Here is a 14,953-nt window from a genome sequence, read left to right as displayed (position 1 = left end):
AATCCTAAATGAGATAGAAAACTGCGAGAATCCTATTCCTAATATGATTCGGAAATAAGAGTTACGTATTAATTAAAATCCTAACGAGCCTAGAGTTCGTAACGGGCCCAGACGCATTCCGTCATGAAATTGATACGCACTAAAAGACTAGATTAAGTCTCAAACACTACGGATTTCAGGAATCCGAATCTGACTAAGAAAACAGCCCAGACCCTATTTTCAACGCCTGGCTCTGGGCGCCGAAATCTTCGGCGCCCAGGCCTGGGCGCTGAAAATACCTGGGTACGTGTTTTTTCCTAATTCTTTGTGGATTAGAACTCTGCAATTCTATCTTTCCACGAACTCTTCCCTATAAATACAGCTCCAAATTCGACGTGAAAAGGACACACACAACACACAATTATATTCTGAGTATTGACTCCAACCCTTAGCCTAAGCCTCACGCTGCGAAATTGTTCACGCGTTCTGTCGCAATTGATCCATAAATCGAACATAACGTATCCTATCCCATAATTGAGATTCGTTAAATAAAAAGGAGAAATAGCAAAGTCAAAGTGGTTAGTTTTCTGAGAACCGTGACGCACCTCTCAAGGGTGCGTCGTAATGTGTCCATTCTCGATGATTTAATTGCTTTCCTCGCCCTTTTTATGAACTGTTAAACTAACTAAATCTGATTGTTCTATCACGCCTAACAAATATAATATTTTCGGGAAATTGGATTATCATGCTAGGTCCCCTAATGCTACTTAAATCAGATAATCGCGATCGATCTAGTTTTATATGTTGCATATTGCTAAAATCAACTCAGATTAGTTTAATAGTTAACGCATGTCCCTTCAATTATTTATGCTGAGCTAGTAAGGATATCCTGCCTCTGGAGTTATCGACGAGCGAAGTACTTCTCTCGGTAGTTACAGTCCCCCGAACCCTCAATCTCTACCTTGCGGGTGTATGTTGAGAGATCCCCACACCAGGGATCACAAGGGAACCTACAGCCGTCGTGGTCAAACATAATTGCACTCCCTTTATGTCACGATAATCGGGTTTTGTCAGTTTTTCTCATTGTCGTTAAAAACTGAATGGCGACTCCTATATTACTAGTCAATTGGGTGTAAACTCACAGGAAATCCAATTACACTTGATTGAATAAAAAGATTCGTCACACCCACGAGGGACGAGGTCACGCATTAGCCTCGTGCTTTTTAGAATTGTAGAACTCTAATCCACGAGGAATTAGGAAAGAACACGTCCCAGGTATTTTCAGCGCCCAGGGCTGGGCGCCGAAGATTTCGGCGCCCAGAGCCAGGCGTTGAAAATAGGGTCTGGGCCGTTTCTTTGTCAGATTCGGACTCTTAGAATCCGGAGTGTATGAGACTTAATCGAGTCTTTTAGTGCGTATTAATTTTATGAGGGAATGCGTCTGGGCCCGTTACGAACTCTAGGCTCGTTAGGATCTTAATTAATACGTAACTCTTATTTTCGAATCGTATTAGGAATAGGATTCTCTTGCAATTTCTATCTCATTTAGGATTTATGTTGGAGTGCAACACCTAATTCTGACAGGTTTCTATCTTTTATGACTTGCCACTTTTAGGGAGTGTTTGGTATGAAAGTTGGAAAGGAAGTGGAATGTAAACAAATAAGAATGGGGAAAGGTAATGTTAACCATTTCTATTATTGGTTATTTGGTATATCATAGGAAAGGAATCACTTGTATAAGATTGTTTCACTTAATATTTATATGTATAAATGAAAAAATCATAATGAATCGAAACTAGTACAAATTAACAACAAATAAAACATTGAAGAACATCCATACTCCTCCCCTGTTTAATTGTTTATAGCATGTAAATAAATATGTACTTTGTATTATATTTATGTAAATAGTTAGTATTAGGACAGCTCATCTTTTGTTGTACGTATATGGGTTTTATCACCTTTTGCTGAGTAATCCAATTAGTTGAGTTTTATAGCACTGTATAAGAAGAGCTTCATCTTCTCCAGATTTTCCCGCCCACCCACCCACCCACCGTCCACCATTGACCCACCACCTTCACCATCGCAACAACCGCCAATAAACTCCGCCTCATGTGCAGCTATGGAGGTCACATGGTCCCTCGCCCGCACGATAAGTCTAGTTTCAATTGGGAGTAAGTTGAGAGGAGAGAGGGGTGAGAGAAGAACAAAGGAGAAGGAGAAAGCAAGGAGGTGGTGTGCATTGTGCATTTGAGGGGAAATGGTAATTGTTACCGTAGCCCTTGGAGCAGTAACGAAGTAGGTGAATCAATTACCCTTGAGTAACGGTAACGGTTACCGTATACTCCATACCAAACGGCTTATAACGTAAACGGTTATCTGATTCCGTTTCCAACTCTAAAAATTTAGATACCAAACATCCCCTAATTCTTAATTAAACAAGTCAATAAACCGCAGTAGCCTTCCAATACTCTGTGACCATACATACTCTTAACTTCTTCAGCAAATTTCCTTCTTGGTGATCAGATCATAAAAAATAAAAGCTACATCACACAAGGGCACAAGGCATTAGTTCTGGAATTCCTCGGGAGAACAACTAACACAACACGAATAGCCAAAAGCAACAGATTAATCCCAAGCGAAGAACAAAAAACCAAACTTAACTGACTGTCATACAACACAGCAGCAACCTAAATCTGGGTTCACGAATAACATGAAGAACTGAAGAAATATTTTTATTGTAGAAGTACGATTTGGGTAGAATATGAGGAAATATAGAACATGAACAACGAGAAATCCCATTATAATTGTTTGTGGAAAAACGATTTTTTTGGAAGAACATGAACAATGAGAATGACAACATTCTCTTTCTTATGGAAAAAAATTCAACTATAATGTTCTCTCTCCTGTTAAAAATATTAGTTACGTTTATTGAATCTACATTAATTTTGAAATTCAAATTTCAAATTGAATCTAAAAATTTGGAATAATCTTCATCTTTTTAAGATGCAATTTCAATGAATAGGAAGTTTGGTGTACTAGATACCTTGTACACCTACTGCACATGTAGTAAGCTAGATCTCGTTACTCCCTTCGTTTTGGTATTTCAAAATGTTCATTACATTTCTTTTTATATTATCACATAAATATTTTAATATTCTATCAAAATTTGTGTCTAATGATTATTTTAACCAATTAAATTCATTAGATCATTTAATTTCTCACATTTTTTCTATTCGAATATTAAATTCTCATTTTCCCAATATCAAAATTTTGATAAGAGTGTAAACATTATAAATAAATATAATTATCCTTGTTTAATTAAAAAAGTAAAGGAATCTCAATTCACATTAATTAGTTAACGTGCAAAAGGCCAAACGTAAAGGAAAAAAAGAAACGGAAGGAGTAAGAAAGAGTAGCAAAAAAAAAAAAAAAAAAGAGTAGCAAAATTCCGCATGATTCCCAGCCAAAGTTTGTGAAGTTTCACTTTAAAAAAATATTACACCATAAATATTGTAGGGATACAAAGTAGAACCATTTTCATTTGAAGACATGCCTAAATATCCAAGATTTATAGCCAATTGGTAAGTTTGAACTATTATAATACACACAATACAGCTAGATACAATACGACGTGTTCCTTCGTAATAAATATACAATTACACATGCACGGAACCAAACCTGGTGAAACAACTTCCTCTCTTTTCCGAATTTCTAAAGACATAAAAGGAGGGACAAAGGGAGAGAAAACAAAGGGGACTTTTCAAAAAAAAAAAAAGGGAGGAAAAAGAATGAGTAAAAAGTAAAAGAATCAACTATGTGGTCGGCCTTGAGTCTCACATAACAGTCAGAATGACAATAACTTGATCCGAAATTGTGAGACTGAAGCAAAAATCCTATCTCTTTCTTTAAAAAGTTGAATCAACTCCTTAACCTCAGCCAAACGGTGAAGGAACAGGGCCTGCTAGAGTGTCTGACCTTTTGATGCTTCCCATACCACATATAATGCATCCAGGTGCTGATAAAGCTGCAAATTTAGCACCACAGAGATCACAAGCGTCATAACCAATTGTTGATAAACGGCTGAGGGTGGCAGCACAAAATTGAGAAGGATCTTCCATGGGATCGATAGATTTGTTAGTTAAGCCCCTCTGAAGACACAAGTCAATCAAGCTCCTCAACTCTTCTTGTTTGCCAGGAGGTGCTTTAGAGAATAAGAGATCGAGCATCTGCTTTGAATAAGCATAATTTTGGACTTCCATATTCCGTTTTATTGCAGTTCTTATGCAGCTTATACGATGCTTTGCTAGAAGAGGCAATGACCCAAGATGCCGAGACAATCTGGCCATCTCATCTTTTGCACTAATAGCACGAGGGCCTTGAACTCTCTGTAACCTTCCAATTTCCTGAAAATTAATTTCACTCGGGTCAATGGGCTCAACTCTAAAGTAATAGATGGACACTTTTGCAAATGAATATAAAACCAAAAATAACAAGGTTTTAACGATCTCTAATAAGTTAACAAAAAAATAATTGGCGCTTAACGGAATATACTGATCCTCTTAACAGTTGCTCATGTGAGTAATACCTGAAGAAGAGTAACTGCAATCTTATACTGAGCACAGATAGTTGCTTGGGCTTTAATATCAGAACCACGTGAGTGATCTTTGGCTAAAGCGAGGAAAGATTCATCAAAACAAGATAAAGCATCTGGTAGCTGATTCTGCTCAAGGTGCACCAGTCCAGTTTTGAAGCATACTGGAGCAGCTGCCCCACGAGGAACCTGTTTCAACAGAAGATGAAGTGTAACACAATTAGGGAAGACAGGAGAATTTACAGGCTGTTGTTGTATATTATGCATGCGAAAGAAGCAAGTAAATGAAAGTTTTTGCCCCTTGGAAAAATATTTGTTTAAAAATTTGGATTTGCTACACGATACTACAGAAAAATTTACCTAGGTAGATATAAGAAAAAAAAAGAAAAAAAAAGGGTGTGAGCTAAGAGAGTAACCAAGTAAATTGCTAAATGCAATCTTAAGCACTAGAACATTAACGGACTTCAAGATGGCTGCCAAAGAAATAATAAGTGTAACATAGACAAGAACTAGTTAGTCAAGATGACTGCCAAAGAAATAATAAGTGTAACATAGATTTCATTAGAAAAAATATTAACAATTGGTTTATACAAATATTACATTAATATGGGTGGCAATGGGTAATTTCAAAGTGGACATTAGTTAATAATTTTGATTTTCAATACTAACAACTAAAAAACGGAGTTGTATTTAGATGCAACATATAAAAGGGAGTCACCTGCTCCTTCCATCCCTAAATGTTCTTTCCTTAAATGTAGAGTAAATTACTAACTAATGATTGGAGTAGTAATTTACTCTACATTAAATATTTTACAATTATTATTATTTCCAAAAAATATAAGAGCATTAAGACTTGAATTTTCTGTCTAGTCTGAAGATCAGACATATCATATCAGTTTGTAGCATTGAACTGGGTAAGTCTTAACAAAGTCTTAAATCGAGCCTTGAAAAACTAAGATTCAACTTAAGAATCAATGTGTGAGTTAAATAAAAAACAAATAAGATGTTATATTATTTGAGATGTTTTAAATGCGTTTGAGGGGTGAAGAACTAAATTTGGATGCGTCTGAAGAATTCTTAACAAAATTTAATTAAATTAAATATTAGTGGAAAGCTGACAAACATGGCATATGAGAAAAATCTTAAGATAAGACCCCCTTGATGTTACTCTAAATGAGTGGTTGTAATTAATTTTTAAAAGAGCATTAAATTAAAATATAAGAAAAACGCAAAATTATAAATATATGCAAGGTTTTGGAGGGGAAAAAATCTACGCTTTATATATTAGATACTCACCTGTCCAGGACGTACAGAAGCTGGAGTGGGTTGTGCAGGAGGCTTTTCAGAGTCAACCGCGCCAGGAGGCACTCCTAATACACTCAGATCCAAAGGTTGAGAGGAACTAGGTAGCTGAGTGGCTGGAACCTGAGGCTGGACCATATCCTGACCCACCGACTGCGGTGGAATTCCTCCATCTGGAAGCCCAAATGATTCCATTGGAAGTGCAGGTTGTTGAGTCACTTGAGGAGGCACACCACCATCTGCAAAACCAATATTATTTGCAGACGAGCTAGATTGATTAGTTGCCACCTGATGGCTTCCAGCCCCCTGAAAGTTCTGATCCAGTTTAGAAATTACAGTCCCTGGAGGAGCAAGTGAAGCTGCAACTTGAAGAGACGAGATAGTATTTTGGAAAAAGTCCTCAGGAATAGGCCCAACAGTCATCCCACCTCCCTTGACCACTGGTGATTGCTCTGAAACAGCAGATGGTTGAGCTAGTACATGAGAATCAAACATATCCCCAGAAGCAGCGGAAATAGGGGGAGTTGAGCCAGTGCTCGTCGCTGTAACGGCGGGTTGGAATGTGAGGCCAAGGTCCTGAGATCCACCAGCTGATGATTTGGTTCTACCCATTGGTGGGGCCAAACTGAACTGCCTTGTGGCTTCTTTGATTTTATTGACATCCACAGTAGCAGATGAAAGTGGCTTATCTCGAATTCTGATTTGAAATTTCTTAGCTTTTGACTCACCCTCTTCGTCATCACTACTATCACCACCAGAAGCACCATAGAGTGACCTCTTAAATTCTTCTTCGGCTTTTGCCTGTTCATCTGCAGCAGCAGATCCTGAAGGCTGTTTAATAAGTGTTTCTAGACCTATTAAAGAACCACCCTTTGAATCAGCTGCAGTAGCTCCCTTACTTGATATGGAATCAGCAAATGTTGAGATCCCATTTGTCTTACCATCAGAACCAGCAGACGTGATAGCCTTAACCAAACTATCTTCTCTCACTTCAACTACATTGCCTCTTCCTCTTATACAACCAAGATAAACACCAACATGATCCGTCACAATGGCAGGGATAGGCCCATCATCAGTTTTCATGTACGGCATTACCTCAGCAGCTAATTCCCATTGAGGTATATCCTTCATATTTGTAGGTGTTTTGATTTCCCAATTTCCACCTCCCCATTCAGGTCCTTTAGGAACCACACTTTCAGCAGCAAAGTTCGCAAAAATTCCTTGTGTCCACCCAGTGGAACGGATTCGTAAAATTCTTTCACAACATCTCCTTAACTCTGGATCAGCACTTTCTTCTTCCAGTTTCTGTGCAAGACGTCGCATTGCACTAGGATTGAGGTGGCATATAAATAGATCAAGCATGCTTTCATAGTCTGAAATAACTTCAAATGTTTCCTTAGCACTGTCAAACTGTCCATACCTGCAATTTCATTTTAAAGTTTTAAACTTATCTATTTTCCAGGAAAAGAAGGTCAGAATCATTGGCACAGAAAAAAATGCTTTTACTGAACCAAATCAAAATCAAATTCATGTGTGCATCTATAACAACAAAGGGCAATACGCGATTTTCTGCTTCCACACACCTTTCTGCCAACATCTACCATATCTTGTGCAATCCTTTGCCCTTGTAACTACCAATCATCTATTATCATTTCATCATTATCTTTACTGACACTGCTATTGTTAGTGTTACTACTGTTCTAATAGGATTATGTCTTACAGCAACTAATTTGTGATTGTCCTTCACAAGTTTCCAGTTTACATACTGAGTCATTCAAAGACATTTTCCATGCTAGTCTTCATTATTGGCTGTAATTCATCTTAATCCCTCCAAGAGCAGAGGCATCAACAGTAGGATATATATGGTCTCAATTGGTGAACAATAAAAAGAACAGTTGATAAAAAGTCATAAGATCAACTTTAGTTTTCTTTTTAAACTAAATTCACAAAGAAAGGAACATTCTATACTTTAAAAGAAAAAAATCTAGGTGATACAAGAACTTTGGTTCACAGATTAGTGAACATAATCAGTGACTTCCGAACAAAGAAACGTTCACAGTTCAATAAAATGAGAGGCACCAAACACCAAAATATTACATACTTGTATATGTTTGACAGCATACATACAAAGGAAAACAATTACAAACAATTAATCATAGTAAAACTGGCAAAAAAATGTTGACAAGATCATATGAGAAGGAAGATTTCAGAGTTAAAGGAGTAATCAACATACTTGATGCAGGCATATCCTAATTCACGGAACCGATGAAACAAATGAGATGTTGGCGGACATCGAGGATAGTCCCTTGAACGCAGAAATTCATCTTTCAACACGGACAAAGCAGTAGAGAAACGAAGGGCCTTAATTGCATAACTTCCACGCAACACCTAGGTATGTTTGCAAAGACAAGTGAGGAAAACAATCATAAGAAAGATCTAAGAGTTTCATAATCTTTGAAACATAACTCAATAGTCACCTGAGTAAACTGTGGACCTGCTTGTGATAATGACACGGCAAGATCTCCGCAAACTGGAGAACCTCTAGCTAATATATCAAGTGATCTAGGAGTAATACGCAGGCTGTCAAACCTTCACCAAGATTATTATGAACTAACATGTCAGGCGGAAGGTCACGACGAAAAAGAAACAAAAGAAGAAACACCCTATACCACTCACATAAGTTTATAAGTGTCACAAAATTAAGCATTTCAGCTGTAAAAGTACCTTGATGTAATCTGATATAATGTTTCAGGAATGTCAAGCTTCTGCTCAAAATATTGCTGCATTGTTCCAAATCCAATAAGAAGAGGCTCAAGAAGTCCAACAAGACAGCTTTTTATTTCAACTTTCTTCTTTTGTCTGGGACTTATGTCAGTTGGGTTTGCTAGCAACAAGCGATCATTTAACGCACCCACAAGAACTGCAGTAAAGAACTTTATTTATACCCAACGATAAACGCTAAAAATAGTTAACATTAAGAAAATTTGAGTGGTAAATTAAAGGTCAATAAGCAACCAAAATTTGTGCAGATATCTCTCTTTCCTCAGGTCCGCATTGACATTTAAGAAAGTTTAGGGAAGTGGTTTAATTTTATAACACATTGAACATAAATACTAAATAGATACTTGTGCAAAAGTGGAGATGGCACAAGGTAATGCACATTATAAAAAAAAGGAAACTCTTATTTTGGCACATGCCAAAATGGAATAGGTGAGCGTTCTCATCCAAGCACAAGTATTATAGACAAAAATGCAATCTGGCAATACAAAACTAGCTAAGGCATCACAGTACCTGCATTTGGCAAGCTAGTGGACAGGATCGTCCTCACTTTTCCATCCCATCCAAGCACACTGATAGCTGTAGCAGTAGAAAAAAGGAGAGCAGGACCAATCCACAGAAGGGATCTAAAGTACCAAAAAGTCAAGTTCAACAAGTTCTGTAACTTACACATTCTTAATAAAGAAAATCACGAAACTGAACAACGGCGCAAAATGATCAAAGGATATTGAAGGAAGTCCTCTATCAAATTTTGTTGAGCTAATAGCCAGAATCTCCAATTCTGCTGAAGCAATTATAACTCTATGAGTAGTCAATATCCCAGCAACTTGACCTCTAAGAGTCTCCTGCCAATGAACCTGCAAAGGAGGTCAAACAATCAACATCTACGCAAGTGGGATAAACGGTGGGGACATATTACCAATATAGGAATTGGAAAATCTTTAAGGGGCAGAGGGGGTATTTAATATTTCATAATATTTGCAGGAAAGAAGTTTATTTATTCTTTATTGATTATAGAGCAAGAAGGATGATATTAGCACTAAGTTTCGGTCAAGACTCTAGATTTCAGCTGGGAAAAGCAGAAAATATACAAACAAAGAAGTGTATTGAATGAAGAAGTGAAACAGCAATACCAAAAATTGAAGAGTAAAGAACAAAGAAAAGGGTGAATCAGCTCAATCAGGTACTACACTTAATACAAGAGAAAGCACGTAATGTGAAAGGGGAGTAGCAGCAAAATGTAAAGTGGGCCTAAGTTCTCCTTTGCCTCGTCCTGAAGATACATTTGCTGGAGACTGTGATCAATCATGAAAAGAAGAGGAAAATCAGATTCAAGCCAACGTTGTATCTCCAAAGCCCACAATCCGCCTAAATATAGACAGACTTTCTGTCCCCAAGAGGGTTCAATCACTTCAACGCCTCCAATCCCCCAACCATCCTAGAACGATCATTCCCTTACGTGCACGTTACAGTTAGTTTCTTTCAGATGCTGCTGGAAGATTATTAGTAGAGGCCTACAGGGGGTTGATTTAGTCCTTTGTAATATGAACCAAAACGGCGGTAGAGGAGGTTATCGGGGACATAAGTTCAAGAAGAGAAAGAGAATCTCAGTTGTGCACTTGTGTTCTATGGGTTGCATGGTGAATATGATAAGAGTCAATTGCTCATCAATAATCTTTTAGAGAAATGTCACCGTTAATTTGCCTCTGGCCCCTTATTTTCTTGGTTTTACCATACTCCTAAAATGTGGGTTTTTCTTGAGGCTTTGTTTAGTTTGGTTGCGTAGGACTGTTTCTTTAGCTTCAATTATACTCCCTCCGGGTTTTTTAAAATTTATTCACTTTCGTTTCTGACCCTTGTTTTTAACCTAAAAACTCTTAACATGCTATTTTAAGACAATGGACACACAACTTTAATCTCACGTCTGCTACATTATTGATGTCACTATCACAACTAACCTTTTCTCCTCTCCTAAAATGTATGGGAGCCTTAGTTTAGATGAAAAGGCAGGTTAGTTATCTTGCTACTGCAGGTTTACGCAGCGGTCTGGTCTGTTGTTCTTTCACCTTCGGAGGTTGATTTACGGTTGTGTAGATTATAATCCCTCCGTATTTATTTAAGAGATACACTTGGCCGGGCACGTGTATTAAGAAAAAGAATTGAATGAAATAAAGTAATAAAACAAGTGAGGTTGAGTAGATATTTTAATAAGAAAAACAAGTGGGGACCATGTCATTTTAGGGAGTGGGGGTGGGGGTGGGGTGTAGATATATTATTTAATTAGATGGTGGGGTTGATAAGTTACTAAAAATGGCAAGTGTATCTCTTAAATAAATACGGCCGTAAAAGGCAAGTGTATCCCTTAAATAAATACAGAGGGAGTATGAAAACGGAGGTATTATGTGTTTCCAAGGCCTTTTAGGCAGGGCCGGTGAAGTGGCCAACAAAGTGGTTGTGCATCCAGCCCAACCGAACAGGGCCCCGGAAAATTTGGGGCCTCAAATTATACATATTATATTGTTCTGTAATATTTTGTGTAAATACACTTTGGCAGAATGGCAAAGACATTAGCATAGTTTAGAGAGGTCAGCGGTTCAACTCCCTTTGCAAAAACTCTTCTTTTTCTGTTCTTTTTTTTTTACCCTCCCAGCCTCGTTAACCGTTTAATTCCCCATTAATTCATCTACCTCCACTAACCATATACGTAGTGTAACAATCTAACATCAACGTCAATACAATTACTCCATTTTTATTTACAGCATCGATACATGAACATAGAATAAAGAAAATACAAATTTCAATAGTCCATTCAATTTAATTTTCAATTTCCAATTACCTCTTTACATTTCCAACTAACTGTTATGAGAATAATATTTCCTCATTGAAATTGTGGAGAATGATATCCAAAATTTTGTGGATTTTTATTCCAAAGCCTGAATAGTCTCTATGTAAATCCATATTTTGAACTCTGATAAACCGTAAACGTATCATTTGGGAAATTTGGGAAAGGACTCAATAAACACGGTAGAAGAACAACTTGGTCAAGGTAGTTGCATTTTTCTTTTCTTTTTTGTTTAATTTCTCTAATTTGATACTCGTATTATTATGTACCCATTTTAAGCTGCATCATTATCCATAATTTCATACGGAGTATTTATGATGGCATGGAATATGATGTTTATTTTTATTTTCGGTTTTTCTAAGGCTGGAAATATGAGTTAGTTATTGTGTTTTTTTGAGCTAGAAAAAGTATTGGGGTTGACAACAGCTTATCGTCTTTGGGATTTTATTTACAATCCTAGTTTGTGTTTTCCACGGTTTAATTTGTAAGAATAAAGTCATAATCCTAAAACTATGTATACTAAATAATATTTTTGAAATAAATCTTACAAAATATTGTTAAATTCTCACTTTTGTGGTATACTAGGGGCCCAATTTTAAAGATTAGAATAGGGCCTCCGAAATGTTTAAGACACGGCCCTACTTTTAGGTGTGTGGGATACTTTCTTCGCAAAGTATACAGTCCACAAGTTTTGTAAGTTGCCTTTCTAAGTTGTTTTGGCTTCCTTAATCCAGCTTGGAGTAGGGAAGCTAATTGTTTTCCTATCAACAACGATCACAAGCGACACGTCTACTATAGGAGGTTGGATGTATCCAGTGAGGTCATGTTTACATGTGAGTTGAGTGAGAAAATTCAGAAGTAAATTATAAAAATAAAAAGAAACTATCAATACATTTTTTCTTACCCAGGTAGATTAATTAAAAAAAATAACATGTTAATTTAAGATTCTTGATACAAGCAACATACACACACTTCCTAATGCCTACATTAACTGTATAAAATATCCTTTACCCTAGTCCCTAATGGAATAATTAGGCTTGTTCCACAAGGAGGAAAAGGTATAGATCTTATTACCATGTTTTCCGGTTATTTATAAACTTTATCATCGGTATCAAAGAAAAGTTCAGCAGATTACCTGGAGTACTATCTCATTCACTTTTAGCTTGATTGACTTCCGCCCTTCACCTGTTGTTGGAATATAATGGCCACGGCCGTCACTGGTTGAGAGACGATACCCTTGCACGACCTTTGCCAAGGCAATCTGATTTCCATGAGAAGCAAAAATCAAGGTTGATTCTGCAGTTAAATAAACTGAATTAGTAAGATATTCAGAAACAAAGTGAAATAAAAAATACACATTTCTTCCGTTCACCTAGTGGAGTAGAGAATACACGGTCAACTTCAGATTCAAACATAAATTGCACTGGACCCTTGACTGAGCTTGTTGGACCAGCATCTGCAGCCAGATCTGCGGTTGGATTTTCTTCAAGTGCTGCTTTGTTCTTTTCATCAAGTTCTTTAGATGACATTCCAGGAAGTATATACAAAGCAAGCCCAATCTTATCATTTTCGAGAATAGCAAACTGGGTGTCATCAACGCCGATGAATGCTGCATCTTGACCTACATCAATTCAAAAATCACAATGTGAATACTATTTTCCGTGAAGACCTGAAATTGGTTTTTGTATATGTACCGACCTTTGACTGTGCTGTCTTTACTTTTTGCCAATCGAGTATCAGTATTTTCCTTGTACAGAACAACTTCATTTTCTGCACCATTCAGCTCAAAAACAACAAGAAACAAATTCTGCTTCCTGCTATATACAACGCTCTTGGGTTGATATTCAACATTGCCAGGAATCTGAGAACAACAACAAAGAAAAGGAGAGCTCAAGAAGCATGATGACAGAAGCAAATACAAAAAACCTACTATATGGAAGTTTGACTTAATACCGTTGTGTAAAGCTTCTTGTAAATACTCTCTGCTCCAGAACATAGATTGTGTGCCATAAGATTTACACCTTCCATATAGAAGGCTCTGACAGGATAATGTAGAACCCGGTTTGCTTTATTGAAAAAATTAAGCTCCAGATGAAATGGCTGAAATGGAATACAAATTTCAAGGCAGATAAATATAATGTAAGTATAAGAATTATCAGATTGCTAACTCATTGGGATCAATGAAAGATCTACCTGACAAACAGGAAGGTGTCTGAGATGATTACTAGTATCAAGTATAGTTATGAGAGGCAAACGAGCAACTGGAGCACTTTTGGCATGTCCCTCCAAGAAATGCTGTGAGATAAAAAAGTATAGAGCACAATAAATGAAGGAATAAGTATCAAAAGAAAATTCCTTCAAAAGGAATAGTAATACCCCGTCTGGGACTATCACAAAAGCAAGTGCGCTGAACAAACAGCTGGAAAGCCTCTGGCTCAATGTGAGTATTATGAGTAAGTGTACACTTTCTTGTACTGGAAATATAGCCAGTTCCAGAAGTCTAATTTATTTTTTTAAGGCATTAGCAAACTTAAATGCCAAGTAGCTACAGGTCTTAAAATGTCGCCAACTTTCGATCAACCATTATAACATCTTCACCTGGATCATCTATACAGTAGAGGATAAGACCTGCTTACAAGGCCTAAGCGATGGCAAAGGGTCCACGGCTAGATCAGATATGCCTTGAAACAAATCTAGCCAAATACAGAACTCAAATGCCTTGGAATTTATAATAAATAATACTTCCTCCGTCTTTTAATACTCGCAACGTTTGGACTTTTGCCACTATTCATATAATCTACTTTGACTATTCGTAGTGTTTTTTATATAAGATAAAACATAGTCATGTGGGATCTTGTTAGATTCGTCTCAATGTGTATTTTCAAAATATCAACTTTTTATAATTTTTGCATAAAGATAATTTAAGATATAAATGATCAAAGTTGTGCATCGGCATGCGTGAAACTAACAAACGTTGCGAGTATTAAAAGACGGAGGAAGTATGATGTTCACTGTAGTCATAAGTTGGAGCCTCACTGACGACATAAAACTCCCAATGAACCCGTTGAGTATAAGAAAACAACATACACTGTACAGGAAAGCCTTCCGTGCAATGTCTGCGATTGTAAGCTGATTTTGTCTGGCATACAAAAAGAGAATACTAATCAGGTAAAGAGAGACTAAATAACTGAAACTGTAAAAAAAGAAAGGTTGCATTTCCCCAGAGGAAGGAGCAGGCTTTTATTATAGTGCAAGTGTGCAACAATTGTCATTTTAGCCATGACAATGACTAATTTCACATTTCTTGTACAGAAGTATTTGAGTAGAGCTATCAACTTCACATCTGCCTCAGAAAATGTTCCTATACATGATAAAAGGACATTCCTTCATACAAAAAATAAAAGAATTACGAAAACCAAATCCCATCGTATTGACAATTAAAAATGACTAGTGTCTTCAGT

At 36.9% G+C, this 14,953-nt stretch overlaps 1 protein-coding gene across 2 annotated transcripts in view; it reads right to left on the bottom strand.

Moving 5' to 3' along the window:
- Positions 1-3,435: 3,435 nt before the first annotated feature.
- Positions 3,436-14,953, bottom strand: part of LOC110790961 (uncharacterized) — a 29,091-nt gene continuing 17,573 nt past the window's right edge. For both annotated transcript variants that reach the window (XM_021995711.2, XM_021995710.2), the window contains exons 12-25: positions 14,580-14,631; positions 13,686-13,787; positions 13,446-13,592; positions 13,191-13,353; positions 12,865-13,113; positions 12,628-12,788; positions 9,379-9,507; positions 9,164-9,281; positions 8,597-8,792; positions 8,350-8,461; positions 8,106-8,260; positions 5,867-7,292; positions 4,565-4,759; positions 3,436-4,382 (exon numbers count right to left, since the gene is read on the bottom strand). In XM_021995711.2, coding sequence (XP_021851403.1) covers positions 3,912-4,382; positions 4,565-4,759; positions 5,867-7,292; positions 8,106-8,260; positions 8,350-8,461; positions 8,597-8,792; positions 9,164-9,281; positions 9,379-9,507; positions 12,628-12,788; positions 12,865-13,113; positions 13,191-13,353; positions 13,446-13,592; positions 13,686-13,787; positions 14,580-14,631 — 3,676 coding nt within the window. In that variant the 3' untranslated portion in view covers positions 3,436-3,911. The remainder of the gene's footprint in view (positions 4,383-4,564; positions 4,760-5,866; positions 7,293-8,105; positions 8,261-8,349; positions 8,462-8,596; positions 8,793-9,163; positions 9,282-9,378; positions 9,508-12,627; positions 12,789-12,864; positions 13,114-13,190; positions 13,354-13,445; positions 13,593-13,685; positions 13,788-14,579; positions 14,632-14,953) is intronic.

Source organism: Spinacia oleracea, chromosome 1, assembly GCF_020520425.1.
Source record: "Spinacia oleracea cultivar Varoflay chromosome 1, BTI_SOV_V1, whole genome shotgun sequence".
NCBI classification, from domain to species: Eukaryota; Viridiplantae; Streptophyta; class Magnoliopsida; order Caryophyllales; family Amaranthaceae; genus Spinacia; species Spinacia oleracea.
Note: the sequence above shows the minus strand (reverse complement) of the source record. Positions and strands in the feature narration are given on the sequence as shown.